The 16583-nt window shown below is 36.0% G+C and overlaps 1 protein-coding gene across 8 annotated transcripts in view; it reads left to right on the forward strand.

Moving 5' to 3' along the window:
- Window positions 1-16583, forward strand: part of LOC139757752 (peptidylglycine alpha-amidating monooxygenase-like) — a 151173-nt gene that overhangs the window by 89198 nt on the left and 45392 nt on the right. For all 8 annotated transcript variants that reach the window (XM_071678512.1, XM_071678513.1, XM_071678517.1 and 5 more), the window contains 3 exons: window positions 2257-2415; window positions 9571-9805; window positions 14468-14599. In XM_071678512.1, the coding sequence (XP_071534613.1) occupies window positions 2257-2415; window positions 9571-9805; window positions 14468-14599 (526 nt within the window). The remainder of the gene's footprint in view (window positions 1-2256; window positions 2416-9570; window positions 9806-14467; window positions 14600-16583) is intronic.

Consider the following 16583-nt stretch of genomic DNA (forward strand, 5'->3'; position numbering starts at 1 on the left):
CATCCTGTATTACCTTAAGCCAGAGTAAATTGGTAGTTATTGGTATATCCTGGTATTGATATTATTTGATGATTTTTTTTTATTCCACTGCTAGTAATAGTATTTTGTGCAATTTAGTACAAAATCAAGAATCCGTAATTCTGTTATATATGGGGCAATTTATTATTTAACTTAAACTAAATTTATTTATTTGAGTACCCTTTGAGTTTTAGATGTGCTCATAGTCTAACCTGTGTAAGTAACCAAACTATCTATTTGTCTGTCTGTCCAACTATCCCTGAGATTTGTTCCCTCAGGGAAATCCCTTAAGGGGATCATCATAGCAAACGAGTCTCCATAACTGGTGAACTACAGTATCCTAACACCTGAGGGAATTTTGTTCCATATTTTTTTTATCTTTATATGGAATCTAAGAGGATATCTTTACTTACCTAGTAGCTCAAGGGGAGTCTTTATATCAAAACATTAGTTAAAAGAGGAAACTTTAAAGAATTTGAACTTGTGGCAACAAAAAATCTTGGAGCTGTATGGTGTTGGTACTTCCACCATTTATGATAGTAAGAAGTAATGTGATAAAATCTTGAAATTCTTTATAATGAGACTGACACAACTAAGGGCATTTGTGAGCATGAAACTTTGCTTTGTGCAGAGTCTGTGGATAATGGTAATACTCTTTTTTGTTATTTGTAAAAGAGTGATGGGTAAGGGGGTCTGGCTGGCCCTGCCCTTAGGGTGGTTTACAGCTAGTTCATGAAATGGAAGTTTATGGGAAAACATGGATTGCTAAGCATTGCTTTACTTAGAACAGCACTTGTAGGGATTGCATCTACTACACTTAGCAGAGAATGCCTTTTCTGTATGCATTATTTTTCTAGTATTAAGAACTGCTTTGTTAGTACAGAGATTCAAATACAGTAATATTCTAGTTTTATTGAATGGTTTATTGTGGTTCTTTTCATATTAGTTAATGGACTGGAATGCTGTGCCTTTTCTGTATGATTCTTTATTTTGGCAGATGAACTCTTATTACTTAACTTTCAATGTGCTAACTTTTTAGATGATATCTACGCTGTAACAAAATGCATGGAAAAACATAAGTAGTTTATTGAGTGTTTAATTGATTGCTTCAGTATTGTAAGTCTTTCTCATATAAGTTAATGTAAATAGGTTGGATCTCATTATTATTTTTATTAGGTTAGCTGAAATATCAGTGATCTTTAGGGATGTGGTGTATCTATTTATCTCCCTACATCTTGGATGCCCATTCCTTCCAGGAACTCCCATCAAGGTGGTGGCCGTAGCAAAAGTCTACACATATTTCTGTCCTTATATGCTTCCCTCACATACACCACACCATGCATTCTTCTCCCATTTCTCTTCCTCCAGTAATCTTCCACTTTATTTTTCCATGTCACAGGTGGTCTTCCTCTCACACAATCCCCTTAATCTTACTGTCATACACTATCCTTGTGTACTCCCCACCTTGCATTTTTTCCACGTGCCCAAACCACCTCAAAGTTTTATATTTTGCCCTCTCTACCAGCCTACAGTTCATTTTGGTCGAGGTGGTGTGCAAAGTGAGAGGGTTAGGGAGAGTTATTTGGTAAACAGAGAAGAGGTAGTAAAAGCTTTGCGGAAGATGAAAGCCGGCAAGGCAGCGAGTTTGGATGGTATTGCAGTGGAATTTATCAAAAAAGGGGGTGACTGTATCGTTGACTGGTTGGTAAGGTTATTTAATGTATGTATGACTCATGGTGAGGTGCCTGAGTGTTCTTAATGTTCAGGACTTGTTATACCAGAGCCTCTTCTCTCCATCCTTCCATCTCTTTAGCCTACCCCACTCCTTTGCTGTTTTTATTTCTGACATAAACTTACTTAGGTAATTTTTCTTCGCTTATTCCTTCAATATTTTTGAACAATTACAGCACACACTGTTCAACTCTTTCAGTCAGTTTTTGCACTCTTCCACTGTTACTACCACACCACAAATTTTGATGTTAATATGGTATGATACAAAGTCCTGTAATTAAAATCAAAAGGCACATACAAAATCCTCCTACAAAGCATTGTATTTTGCAAAGATGTTTTTTTGTGAACTTACAAAATTATATAGAAAAACCATTTCTAACTAAAACTTTCAGCTGAATGATTTGCATACATTTATGAATGAACAAATTTCCCATTTTTGTGAATTATATGTGCTTACTTTTATACATTAGGGTTTGTAGAAATAGTTATATTTTTCCTTTTTTACAGATAGTAGATACCAAACAAAAACTGCAGCCTTTGGTGAATATGAGGATACTGGTGAATTCCTGTCACCACATAGATTTCAAACACAGCAGAAGCCTCAGGACACCCAGCAACCTGTTTTGAATGAAACATTAAGAAAGGAAAAACAACTGAAAGCTTCAGGTAGAATTAATTCTTGTGCAGTTCCCAGTTGTTCAAAAGAGAAGTAACAAATTGCTATTTTAGTGAACTGTTCAACAATAGTGAACTTTTCAACAAGAACTTTTAACCACTATCCACTCAATATTTTCCCCATCAGAAATATGATACAGTTCATAGTCATTTTTATAGATGTTGCAACACAGTCACATGTGATTTTTGTTCCATGTTAGCCATCTTTCAGGGTTTTTAAGGAAGAACCAACATTGGTTTATTTTCCGTCCAAAAATAACACTTGTAAGACAACTAACACATCTTTATTGGGTGAGCAGGTCCATGGGAACACTAACTACTATCCTATGCTTTAACTTGCAGCAAAGATGGTGCCCGCTGTTCATCAGACAAAGTTATTCAATTTGACTTTTGTTTGCGATCCTAGTTGAATGTAATAACTTCAAAGGGTTCCATTTGTGAAATAGTCCAACCTGTGAGATTACTGAACACTGAATGAAGGCTCTTTCTTAACGACAGTATTTTCTCTGTTTTCAAAATTTTGAACTTAAACACTTTCGTAAATATTTTCCAACTTTTCCTCAGTTTATATCTCATCTCATCTTGAGTACCTCTGTAAAGTCAGACTTGGAAAGGATTCCCATATAGGGTAGACAAAGTAATTAAGTTTAGCACCCCAAAACAAAGTTTCTCGTAGTTTGTCAACGTAAAACTTCACAACTTTTATATTTCCTCTAATGGTTCTGTATTTTCACCTTTCAAATCAGTAAACATACTCAGCACCTCTGCAACTTTTAATCTGTCTTGCAAATCTTACATAACACAAGTAGCTGCCTTTTAAGAACTAGGAATTCTGTTCAGATCCTGAGGATTCTCATCTTTTGAACAGTTTTTTCAGTTATCCAAAGATTGATTTGTCTCTGCTCTAACTTTTGCATTGACAGTAAGTATACATATTTACTTGACATAATCAAATTTAAAGCAGTTTGACTTATCACTAATCTCTTCTATGACACTTGACCCTTTTCCCTTCATGCTATTGGCTCTCTTTCCTTCCTCTCTAGGTATATATTTATGTCTCTGCTCCCTTGAACTGGCTGCTTGTGCGTATGCATAAACTAGATCACTCATTGCTTGATGAGCCACAGCATCATGTGATTGCTTTGTGCCAATTGTCTTGTTTCTTTCCTTTCAGGGCTATGCTTTGGAGCTCTTTCCCTTCTTTTTTTTTTTTGACAGCTATGACCTACTTCATTTCAAAGACATTTTCCACCCCCTCAGTTTTTTCTCTTGTATCTTCACATCTTTAACTCTCTAGTATTTTATTTTTATGGTTCACATAAGGTTTGATTGTGATAGAGACTGGTCTTTGTTAGTGGCTCTTCTAGAATGGGTATTGGATGCAGCAGTTACAAGATTATGTGATGTAAGACATCATAAGAATTATGTCAGATTGGGTGTTTTAGTGCTATGATTGATGTGCATACTTGTCTCTCTTGTCTTGGAAGTCACAAAGGGTAGTTTGACACTGACAGGATTGTTCATTCATTGACACATAACTTGATGTAGTACATCCTTCACCCCTTCCTGATACTAGGAAATGGTTTCCATAGAACAAAGATAGTGTGTAGTTGTACAACAATGATCACTTCACTCAAAATTCAGTTAAAGTATACTTTAAGGCAAAATGGTGGCATGATTGGAATATGAACTGTTTCTGTTTCCTTTGAATTTACACTATGATGGTTCAAGTTTGTAATTGAATATACAAAATAGCAGTATGTTAGTTCTCATATGATAATCAGTTTTATGCCTAATTTCTTTTCCCACCTTGCAAAGTTAATCCTAAATCAAAGCACCCAAACATCAAGATATGTGGACTCAAGTATGCATTTTTGCAAATATATAGGGATTGATCATAGAACATCAAACCTCATTATACTTAGACATTTATTCATAGATACACAGTCCAAGTATGTGTTTAAAAGCTGTGACATTGAAAATTTATTAAATTTCTGATTTTCTTTAACAAAATTTATCATTTTCTGTATGATTGTGTGGTACTTGGTCAAAATGAAATGAGAAATGTGGATTTTTTCATTTTTTATAATGGTTACTTTTTTAGAATTAGTGGTGTAATCCATTTGAATCTCATAATTTTTTTTTAGATTCTCAATCAAATGAATTGATTTCTTATATATAGTTATTTTGTGCTTATATTAAATGATCATATTTTCTTTTTTGATGTAAATCAAGAAATGTGGATTTTTCTTGCCATATAGAGCTGCAATGATGTATGGTTCATGTGAATCCTGGTGCTCTGTGGGAGATGCTGCCAGGCAATATTGTTGGCAAGGTTCTGGAAAGGGTGAATGTGCTAGAAATGAATGTTTGAGGGCACTATGTGGTGCGGTGGGTGGACTAAATAAGAAATGATAGGGTCAGAGAGAGATGTGATGGTAAGAAGAATATGGTTGAATGAGCTGAAGAAGGTATGCTGAAATGGTTTTGATATAGGAAAGAATGAGTTATAAGAGACTGAGTAAGGGTGAAGGGGAAGACCAAGGAGGAGATGGAAGGAAGAAGTAAGAGAGGCTTCGAGTTGATGGGATATGAGCATTCAAGAGGGTGAGATGCATTTATGGGATAGAGTGAATTGAAGTGATGTGGTATGCATGGGGTGACATATTGTCAGTGAGCTGAACAAGGGAATATGATGCAATCAGGTGACACCACAGAGCATTCTTGATGCCTAGCTGTGGGTAGGGGGCCTTGGTTTTGAAGTGGTACTTATGACAGTTGGAGAGTGGATGTAAACAGATGAGGCTGTTCTTCACCTGTTCCTTGCACTAGCTTGCTAATAAAGGAAATGGTTATAAAGTATGAAAACAAAATTATGTAACTCCAGGATGTACTTGATAGGACTTCTGCAGCTTCAAGACTCTGCCACAAATCATTATCAAGGAAATAGCAGACTCCCTTGGAGTGAGTTCCTCAACAAGTTTTTTCTTTTTTTGGAGGCTCCAGTCATGGACAAAAGTTCACATCATAGCTGGGCTTTATTTGAAATTTAGAGCGGATCATGAAAGGGAAAAAGAAGAGACAGCGGAAAGTATTTACGAATTTTGGAGAAAGTGAAAAAAACCTTTCCTTTAAAATGTGCTTGGTCATAGTTTTTGGGAAATGACATGAGAAGGTAGAGAGTACCAAAGCTTAGAGATGTAGGGAAAGAAACAGTTATCAAAATGACCCACCCTTGAGCTGCCAATGGCCAGAAGAAACTGTTATCAAAATGACCAATCCTTAAGTTGTCAGTGGCCACACGATAATCACGTGATGTTGAAGCTTGCTGAATATTGCTGCGTCTAGTTAGTGGTGGGGGTACACAAGCAGCCAGCTCTTAGGAGCAAAAACTAAAGTAAAGTCTAGAGAAGAAGGAAATTGAACCAACACTGTGATGTAGGGCAAGCAGGTCAAGTTTTGAAATTAGCCTGAAAAAGTTTTTAAGTCAGACCACTTTTGACTTATCTTTCTCAAGTAAGGATGCAGAGCTAGAATCATCTCAGATGTGAGAGCAGTACTCCATGCAAGGATGAGTCGCTTCTTTGTATAAACAGAGCAGCCGTTCTGAAGAAGAGAAATTTCCACATCTATATAGGATTTCCAGTACTTTAGAGGCAAACTTATCTGTTTCTGTAATGTGGGGTTTACAAGAAGGAAAATTGAAAGTCTTTTTGGATGATACGGTCCTTTAGAATGTATGGCAGATTATGGGTTGATCAAGAAGATTTATGGTAGCACAGAATAAGGTGCAGGGAGGAGAGTTAGGCTATAGGAAAAATGGGTAGATTCAGTGTGAGAACTGATTAAGGCCATGGATATTTCAGATGAAGATGTTGAAGGAATTTTTGTGAATACATACAGTGTTAACATTTTGTGGATGGAGGTGTTGCAAATGGAGACATCGGTCTCACTTGAGTCAATGTAGTATGCAGTATTAAAAAGCAACAAGTGTTTTTGTAAGTATGAAAGTCTATGTACCACTTCAACATACTGGGCATTGGTTGAGGATGTTTATGGTTTCAGAGATTCTATGTATCTAAATGATCCATGTAGTCCATCTATATCTCAGATGCCCATGCCCTCCAGGAATTCTCATCAAGGGGATGGCCACACCAAAAGTCTCCACTTATCCCTGTCCTGATATTCTTTCCTTACATACACCATTCCATGCATTCTTCCACCAGTTCTCTCCCTCTTGTACTTTTCTACTCTATTTCCCTGTGTCATAGGTGGTCTTCCTCTCACATTAAGCCATTTGATTGTGCTATCATACGCTCTTTGTAAACTTGCCATCTTGCATTCTTTTCACATGCCCAAACCACCTAAAAGTATTGTTTCACCCACTCTACCACTCCACATTTCATTCCCTTTGCATTTTCTGCCATACCACATTTTCATACACCCCTTTATTTTTTTCTTCATTTCATGTAGTCATACCACATGCTCCTCATAGGTAGCTCATTTCCACAGCCTGGACTCTTGACCTCTGTAACTCATTCCTTGTTCATGTTTCAGCTTCATAGGTCAGGGATGAGAGGACTATGCTGTCCCTTGATCATGTCTTGACTTCCACACTTCCTCTTTTACCTTTCATTACTCTGTTAGGGGACCCAGTGACTCTTCTACCCTGTACTGCTTTTTCCCTTATCTAGTCTTTCTCCCCCATATCTAGAATGCAGTTTAGCACTTTTTCGTCTTTAACTCTACAGGGTTTTGCAAAATCTGTACTTTCAATCTTGTTTCTTTTGAAACACCAGTACTTTTACTTTTAGTTGCATTTACCTCTAATTTCCTATGCTTACAAGCATCATAAAACACTCTTACACCCTTCTGCTACTCATTTCACTCTCGGCAAACAACACTATCACCTGCAAACAGGCTTGTCACTAATCACCATATTCACTACCACACTCTATCTCTGCACTCCTTTTCTCTAGTTTTGCTTTTTTACTTTCTTATCACTCTGTCCATATGTATATTAAAAAACCACAGTGACATTATGTAGCCTTGCCTTACACCCTTATGTACACTGAAACTTTTGCTCAACTCTCCGTTCACTCTTAAACATACATTTGCTACTCTATAAAAGGTTCTCACACCATCCAACAGTTGTTCCCCTACCCCACATATCCTTAACACATCCTATAAAGCATCCCACTTGACTGTCATATGCTTTCTCCAGATCCATAAAAGCTACATGCAGCTTATTACCTTTTACTAGTTACTTTTCCACTGTCATTTTCACCACAAAAATCTGATCCACACATCCCCTACCTCTTCCAAAACCCCCTTGCTCCTCACTTATTCTGCATTCATGCATTTCCATCTCTCTATCAATCAACACTCTTGCAAACATTTTTCCTGATATTCTCAGTAGACTTATTTCCTATATTTGTTACATACATCCTTCTTTTTTGAAAAAAGGAATAATGATAGCTTTCACCCAGTCCTAAGGCACAACCTTTGCTTCCATGCAGAATTTCATATCAAATGCATCCACTCTATCACACTTTCTCCTCCATATTTCAGTATTTCAGATCCATATTTTAGTATTTCAGACATAATCCCATCCACTCCATGTGCCTTTCTTACCTTCAGCCTCATTATCACCCTTTTTACTTCCCTTTTTGTTATAGGCCTATGCACTTGTATTCTTTTCCTGTGATCCTCCACACCCATGCATGTAACAACTCCTGTCTCACATTTTGTCACATACATCAAATCTTCAAAATACTCTTTCCATCTTCCTTTCAATTCCTCCTTTTGATTCAGCTACTCCTCTTCGTAGCTTTTTACATAAACAGTTCCACTCTTACATTGACCTCTTTCCTTTTTCTCCTCCTCTAGTACAATTTCTTATTTTCCCTAAACTTTTCACTCAACTTTCTTCCATAATCTTCATCTACTCCTTTGCTTTCATCTATTAACCTCTTAACATTCCAATTACACATCTTATATTCTTCCCTCCTTCTTTTTGCCAAACTTCTGCTGATACATTCCTATAGGGGAATCTACTATATGCCTTTTTCTTCTCTTTCATAGTATTTCTAATCTCATCTGTCCACCATACATTTCCCTTTTTATTCCTGTATCTCATGTCCTTGTATCCAAATACTAATTCTACAACCTTTAACAGTCTTTCTCTACACATTTTAACATCTCATTCACACATGACTGTATCCCTAAATTTACTGCAGTTCCATCAAAACTTTCAGTCACCTTCCTTTCATCTCTTCCTTGCATTCGTTCTGATTCATCTTCTTACTTGCCAACACTTTCACCTCTCCATTCCTCCTTACACCTTACCTCTACTGCCTCTTGATCCTCACTCTAACAAGAACCATGAAATGGTCAGTCTTCAAAGAATCCTCTCAACTATTTCATCTGGCACAGCCTTTCTCAAACATTCATCCAGTGCCACATAGTCTGTCAAACCGTTTTGTTCTTCTCTTCCATCATTTCTCATCCATGTATACCTGTGGATCATCTTGTGCTGATTTTTTTTTTCTTTTTAACAAGGAATAAACCCTTTTCAGCACAGACATCCACAATATAACTTCATTCTCATTTACTCTAGGCATTCCCCATTTACCAACTATTTTACCAGTTTCATCACATCCCACCTTCTCATTCATAGCACTCATTACAATAAAATTTCTCTGCTTCTCAAAACCATTTATACAGTCATTAGAATTTCTCCAGAAATGCTTCATTTCTTTACCTTGCATAGTCTTCATTTTCACAGGCACATGTGCACATACCCATACATACTTCACAGTTCCAGTCTTTTCTTTCACCCACACTATTCTTGCTCCATTCCATCCATGCTCTATAACACCCTCTCATACCCTTGGTTATAGTACAATAGCACATTCTTCTTTCCCTGATAATTTTCAATATTTCCCATTCATACCACTCCTCCTTCCATGCTTTTCTAATAAAGAATCAGAATGGACTTAATGATGGTAAAACAAATTATCTAAGAAGTATATTCAATCTAATCTTTTAAATAGATTATAAGTAATTTGAAAGACCACCAAAGATAGAATTTCATTTTCTTTCATTCGCTACATATTTCTTAAATTTTTTTTATTTTAATTCCAGCGTATCATGTAATACCAAAATGGGGTCAAAAAGAAGTTGAGTATGGCCAGGTGGTTGCAGTTGCCTTAGACTCCCATGGTGATGTGGTTGTTTTCCATCGAGGTGAACGGTCATGGGATGGTTCAACTTTTATTGGGAATGACCTTCGGGACAAAGATAATGCTATTTCTCAGCCAACTCTAATACATTTGAATAAGGACACTGGACAAATCTTACACAAGTGGGGAGAAAACTAGTAAGTGTATCTAAGTGTTTAATGTAGTATATGTTGGGCTTGCATTCCTATTTTTTTCCATTATATACCGTCAGGAATAACCATAATCCACCAAGTGTCTCTAAAACAGTTATTTTTTCTATATTCATAGTATATTACATTGTGAGAAGTAATAAAAATTTGTGGTATTGGAGGAAAATGGTTGAATGCAACAAAATCATTCAGGAAAATAGTAAAGCGTGTTTGAATATAGATGGTGGACTGAGTGAAAGTTTTGAGATGGATATGGGAGTGAGGCATGGCTGTGTTATTTCATCTTGATTTTATTTATAATCATGGATGCAGGTGAAAGAAAAATGAGAGCAGAAAGGAAGAAAGGGAACAAAGCTTGAGTTAGATAGAAAGACCTGCTTGCTAGTAACTCTTATTTGTGAACAATTCAGATTGCTAGTCAAAAGTAATGAAAAATTACAAAGGATGCTGAATTAGTTTTGCAGGATGTGTAAAATGGGAATCTGACAATAAAGGCCTACCAGATTAAGGTCAGGATGTTTTTAAGGAGTTCCTACCATGCTACAAGTACCTACAACAAAATTTATTTGGGGATTAGGGATAGTGTGTAGCACTCACCACCTATGTTGCAAGTTTCACATTACTTTTGTTCTCTGTTGTCACTGACATTTCAGTTGTTTCTCGCAAGTTTAACATTACTTTTGTTCTCTGTTGTCACTTACATCTCAGATGTTTCTCTTGGATCATGTGGCACTGTCTCAGTCATTTATCATCCTTAGAATATTTCAGTTCTCTTTTTCATCCAGATTTCTTATTGAAGAAGACATTAGATTTTATTGATGTTATTTTCATATTGATATATTCCATGGGATTCCTGTAGATTTGTTATCTGTTCCTTCCACTTTGTGTAAAAGGAGAGGTCATTGTCTGTTAGGGCAAATATGGGTATGTTTATGGCAGTTCCAACTGTTATATGGATGTGAATCCTGGGCCTTGAATGCAAAGAAAAGGAAGAGGGAGGATATTTTAAAAACTAATTGCCTAAAGATGATGTGGTTGTTCTCTTTCTTATATTTTAAGTCACAAAATTTGCTTTCATTCTTTATGATTCTTTTCTTTGTTGAGACTGTTTTGTTTAGAGAACATAAGGCTTTTCTATCCAGATATTTTTTTAAATGAATTTTGTGCTATATTCCTATCTAGTGTTATCAAACAACTTGATGTCTGGTTTGTGCAGCTATTGCAGCTAATTAGTTTTTTACCGTTTACTAAATATACCATTGATCCATTTATGTTGCTCTTAATTACTCTTAGGTGTCTATTTGGATTTTATCTCAGCTTTTCATGTTACTAAAGTATTTGTACTTACTGTTGTCCTGACTAGGCTGCATACTTTTGTTTTTTCATTTAAATCTGATTTCCTTATTGTTCCTGCAAATGATGGCACTTCTTTCATTTGAATCTTTATTAATTTTATTACTACTTTTTATTTGTAGTGAATTATTTCTTTTTATTTCACCTTGTTACTTAATTTTCAGGTTTTTAATTCTTTGAATATTTTCAAATATTGTTAGCAAAGTTGTTTTGAATGTCTGGAACTCACTTTTTTGTTGATGATGCTATTTCTACAAATTTAATTTATTTACATTCCTCTTCCTTTTCAGTTTCTTACTTAATGCTGTTTAGCTCTTGTGTATCAACAATGTTTTATGAGGGTTTTCAGGTATAGTTAGTAAACAATCATTTTAGATGCCAGCACTTTTTCGTTCACTTCATGTTATTTCTGTTCGTGATCACATCATTTGTTTTTTATTTTCATGAACTCTTATATGTTCTGTAAACTTTAATTACATTCATAGTAGTGAGTTTAGATGTAATAATATTAGTAAGGCTTGCAATCCAAATGTATGTGATTCTGGATGACTGAGGACTTCATTCCATGATATCTCTTTGAAATTTGCATTTCTCTCCTTTGTAGAAACTACAACTCTGGGGTTTCATTTTACTTTTACTCCAGGATATTCTATGGGAGATGTGTCTTAATTCGTTTCTGGCTGAAAATTGTAGATCCTGGCATGTGTGTTGCTCACAGCTATGGGATAGAATTACCTGAATTGATGTGGTTTATGGGGTGATGTGCTGTTAGTGGGCTAAATCACTGCATATCAAGCAGTCAGCTTAAATAATGGAAAATGAATTGGATATAGAAAAATTTCTGTCTATGCATATGTATGACGCCTGTTCCAAATGGAACTCCCTCAAAGGGGTGGCCATGGCAACAGTCTCCATAACTAAAGAACTCCTGTCCCGCTTCTTATCCTTTAATGCCTCACCCTTAACAGGCCACTGGCATAGGGCAAGTTTAGTGCAGTGTTTGCAGAGGCTCTTGCCTAATGTTCCTAATGACTACTTTTATCTATTGCTATTACCTAATATTTCTACCAAATGTTTCTACCTAATGCTCCTGCCTAAATGTTCCTACATTCTGCTTCTGTCTAATGCACCAGCCACTTTGCCAAAAGGCAGGGATAGCACATAGTGCTCACCACAGGAAAATCTAGAGTTACGAAGAATGAGCTGCATGAGTTAAGCATTGTCGAGTGTTGAATATGACAAGGAGAGATTGTATGTTTTTGGATAGAATGCCAGTAGTCCACATATTAGTAAGGCAGAATGAAAAGATGGCTACCTAGGTCAGATGAATGCAATTTGACAAATTCAGAAGTGCTGGCTCACTAAGCATTTGTCACTAATGCTCCTGATACCCAGGTGGGTAATACTGGTTGTATACCTCCCTGGTTGTTGGCTGCCTACCAACTACTACCTAGTAAGAAAAATTTCAGTTGATGTATTTTTCCAACATTTTCTTTTACCTACTGTGGTGTTTTATGCAAAACATCTAGTTTTTCTTTTTGTTACTGTTATTGAGTGTCTGATATCAATGATATAAACAGTATTGAAGCTATTATTTTTTCTTGTAGCAATCTTGATAAAACATCATCCTCATCAGACACTGTTCCTTATGCCAGTACCTTGTATTTTCTGTTTATTAGAAACTCTCTGACCCATCTTCCTAGTTTAACATGTGCATTTTTTGTCAAATTTTCTTAATGAAATTTTTCACATGACTTAAAAGATACAAAAAATTTATATTCTCCTTCCTTGCATGTAGTCTCATGTATGTAGTGCCTCATGAGTTTTTGTTCTTTCTGCCATCTTGATTTCATAGAATTGCTCAATGTTGACAATGCCAAACTGTTAAGAGATATTTGAAAGTTGTAATCATGTCTCCTCTTTCTTTTCACCTCTGGCTAAGGCAAATTCATTGCCACTGGCCTCCTTTTACCACAGTTCCTTTTTATCATATATGTAAATTTGATATTTGCTAACAGATGATAGTTTGTATTAATCCTGAATGTAGCTTTGACATTAAAGAATAGATTAAAACATCTTCTTCCTGAACACTTTCCCTAATGTGAATTTCTGGTCATACGCCAATCATTATATCTAATTCAAGTCATAACTAAGCCACTTTTCATTGTATCCCAATTTAGTAAGTTTGCATTTATTTAGGCTGATTTACATTAACCGTATATCCAGCCAACGCTGGAGATTGTCTGTCTCTTTGTGTGTTTATGAAGTCCTGTTCATTACCCACAGTAGTTCCATTATGACTCTAGCATCATCAACATACATACTTAAGGAGGTCATGTGTAACATATCTTTGGTATTTGAGACAGTGAGCTCCATTGTGGACTAAAGAGATGGAAATTATGTATTATATGTTCTGGACTGTCAGAAGGCATTTGACACTACACCACATACAAGTTGGATTTTCAGATAGGCATATAGGGGAGATTCCTTCAGTGAAGAAAATTATTTTTGTGGAAGGAAACAGAGATTCATATCAAAAGGAGTCTATTAGAAATTGGTTTGAGTTTACCAGTGGTGTGCTGCATGGCTTAATCTTGGGACCAGTGCTGTCCTTGATCAGTGTACTATAAGTGACATACAAGACACACTGGACTCATGCCTGAAAGTGTTTGCAGATGATGATAAAGTCATGAGAGGAATAGGGAATGATGGTTGTTTCAACATAAAAAGGGACTTTGATGAGCTCCTAAGTTGTATGACATAAGTTCAACTGGATGAAAATGGAAGTTATAAGAAAGATATGCAAGCTGATGAAGTAGATATTCACATGAATGAAAATGTGGGATAATGGTGTAAACATGTTAGATGTACATTGAGTGAAAGATTAGTGTAAGTAATAGCTGGATAGAGTTACCGTATTGATCCTGAAGGCCCAGGTTACATATGTAGTTGTTTCCAGAGGAGTGACTGCTTGCTTTACAGACTGAGAATGGGTTATGAAAGAGATTGAAAAAGGAAATGATATGCTAGTTTTGATGAAATTTTTTTTATTCCCACCACAAGGTAATGATATTTATTCCATAATATCATTTTTTACTTCATTTATATCAAAGTCTTTTTGCTGCCTTTTGTTTCAAAAGCACATTATCTTTAGGAATTTAACAGATGTAAGTTTCCATGTGCCCTCTTCATTCTTAACATCACTGAAAAGAATGTTTTGTTTACTGGTTGGAATTATTGTAACCTCATATCTCCCATCATATTAAATCAAATTTAGCAATGACTTATGTCCCACAGTTTCTTCATGCCTCATGGTTTGACTTTGGATAAGGATGACAACATCTGGGTTACTGATGTGGGACTCCATCAAGTTTTGAAGTTCCCTGCAGGATATGGTCAGGGACAGCCACTACTAAAGCTTGGCACAAGGTAAGATTCACTTAATGTATCAGCCTAGGACCATGGACACAATGCACTTTTCTCCCTTGATTATTCTTTTTTAGTAGCCAGGTTCACAACTTGGTCCTACATAGTTGTTAAATACTCCTTTTTGGATAACCAGTTGTTTTACTAATATTGGTATATACAAGTAATTTTACTTTTTCTTATTTAGATGTTTAGCTGATGGTAACATAGCTTTTGCCATTTGCCTTTCCTTAATGTAGACAATAAGTCTTGTTTCAAGAACAAAGACAGTAGTAGAAATAATTACAAATCATTGAATTTGATCACTTAAAAGTAGGTCGCCTTCCACAAACTATAAAATCATTCTCAAGTTAAGCTGACCAGTAAGTAGCAGCACCTCTACTAAATGTCATTATATTGTCTGCATTCTAAGTTTCATCACTTGTCTTATTCCATTCATCTTCCATTCCAGTTACAACAGAATTACTTTACATCAGTGCCAATTTTTTCTTACATAGTTTCTTTCTAGGTGTTAAAGGATGAACCTTATTAGCTTTCTACCATTTTAGAAGAAAGTTAGAGAACAATCATAGATATTGTCCAATACATTGTTCTTGTGGAGCTGAATACTCTTATTGCACTCTGAAAAGAATATAAAGCCACCTAAGGTTGTTGATGAACTTGCTGGTTTGCATGAATTTTTGTGTTTTAGTTAGATATTGAGGTGGATTTAAATCTTAGTCATTTGTTTAAAAATCTCCCTCACAGTATCTGAATATTGTTGTTGACCATGATATTAGCCTTGAATTGCAAGTCATCTTTCTGAAGTATCTGAACTGTGTATTATTTGACAACGGGTAAGTCATTTATCAACATAGTCAAGAGTTTGATAGAAGTGTACTCAAACTTCTATTCGCTGGATGGAAGCCAACAAAAGTAGGGGCACCTTTTCAAAAAACATTTGATGCAGTGAACAATAAGATTGTGTGTGTAAAGAGAGTAAGAGATGAGGTTCCACAAATTTAACATTTCCCACCCATATGCAGAAGTAGGTAATCACACAGACACAAGCGCAGATGCAAAATTAGAATAAGGTTTCTTCCCCAGTAAAGTAGTCCTGTTTAACAGTTTCATTTTAATGTTGGTCAGGTATGGGAGAAATTATTTAGTTTAGGAAGTTAGTGATCCATTTTTATGTAGTTGATGTAACATAACTCATCACTTTTTTTTTCTTTTTTGTAGATCCTAAAGCTTTATAGAGAAGAGCTAAAAAGATAAAAACTTGATCCACCCCATTAGATTGGGAATGGAGTAATGGTAGATCAATAGTTTGACCCCACAACATCTCCAGATGAATATTTATGCAAGCTGAGCAATGCTCCTAGATGGATGTTTGCACATCAAGTTTCATACCTCAGTTTCAAGTCTGTGCGAAGCCTGTGCAGTGGCTGAGTTGGCAGTGCACATTGATTTCTCCCCACAGTCAGTCATCTTCCAGCCATGCTAATGAGAGCTAATTTTTGTGAGATTTCAAGGGAGGAAATTAAGAGGCTTATAGCTAGATTAAGAGGTTGATCCTGAATTATTTGACAGGGATGACCTGTCTGTGGATAATGTGTGAGTGATTTTATGGACTCTGACTCCTTGTGGTAGCTAGACAGCAAATGATTGTTTTGATTAGTCTGTTTTGTGTGTTTTGAAGCTTTTTTTTCATTTGCTTTTGACAGGGTGGGTGACCAGGCAAGTGAGATGTAGTTTTGGAAAAAGTGGTTGTGTTGATGTTTTTGGTGTAAGAAGTGAATGTTGTGTGTGCTACATGTGATGGCCAGAATAGTTGAGTAGAAATGATTGGCCTTCAGGGTGAGTGGAGGGTACCGATTGGATTCATTTCTGTCTAGGTTTAAAATGGTGAAGACTTGTATGGAGAGACAGGCATTCTGTTCTGGGTGAGCCATTTCTCCAGTTATTTAATGTAGTATTGCATTTTTGTCGTTGATTCTGTATTGTC

Source organism: Panulirus ornatus, chromosome 28 (genome assembly GCF_036320965.1).
Source record: "Panulirus ornatus isolate Po-2019 chromosome 28, ASM3632096v1, whole genome shotgun sequence".
Lineage (NCBI taxonomy): Eukaryota > Metazoa > Arthropoda > Malacostraca > Decapoda > Palinuridae > Panulirus > Panulirus ornatus.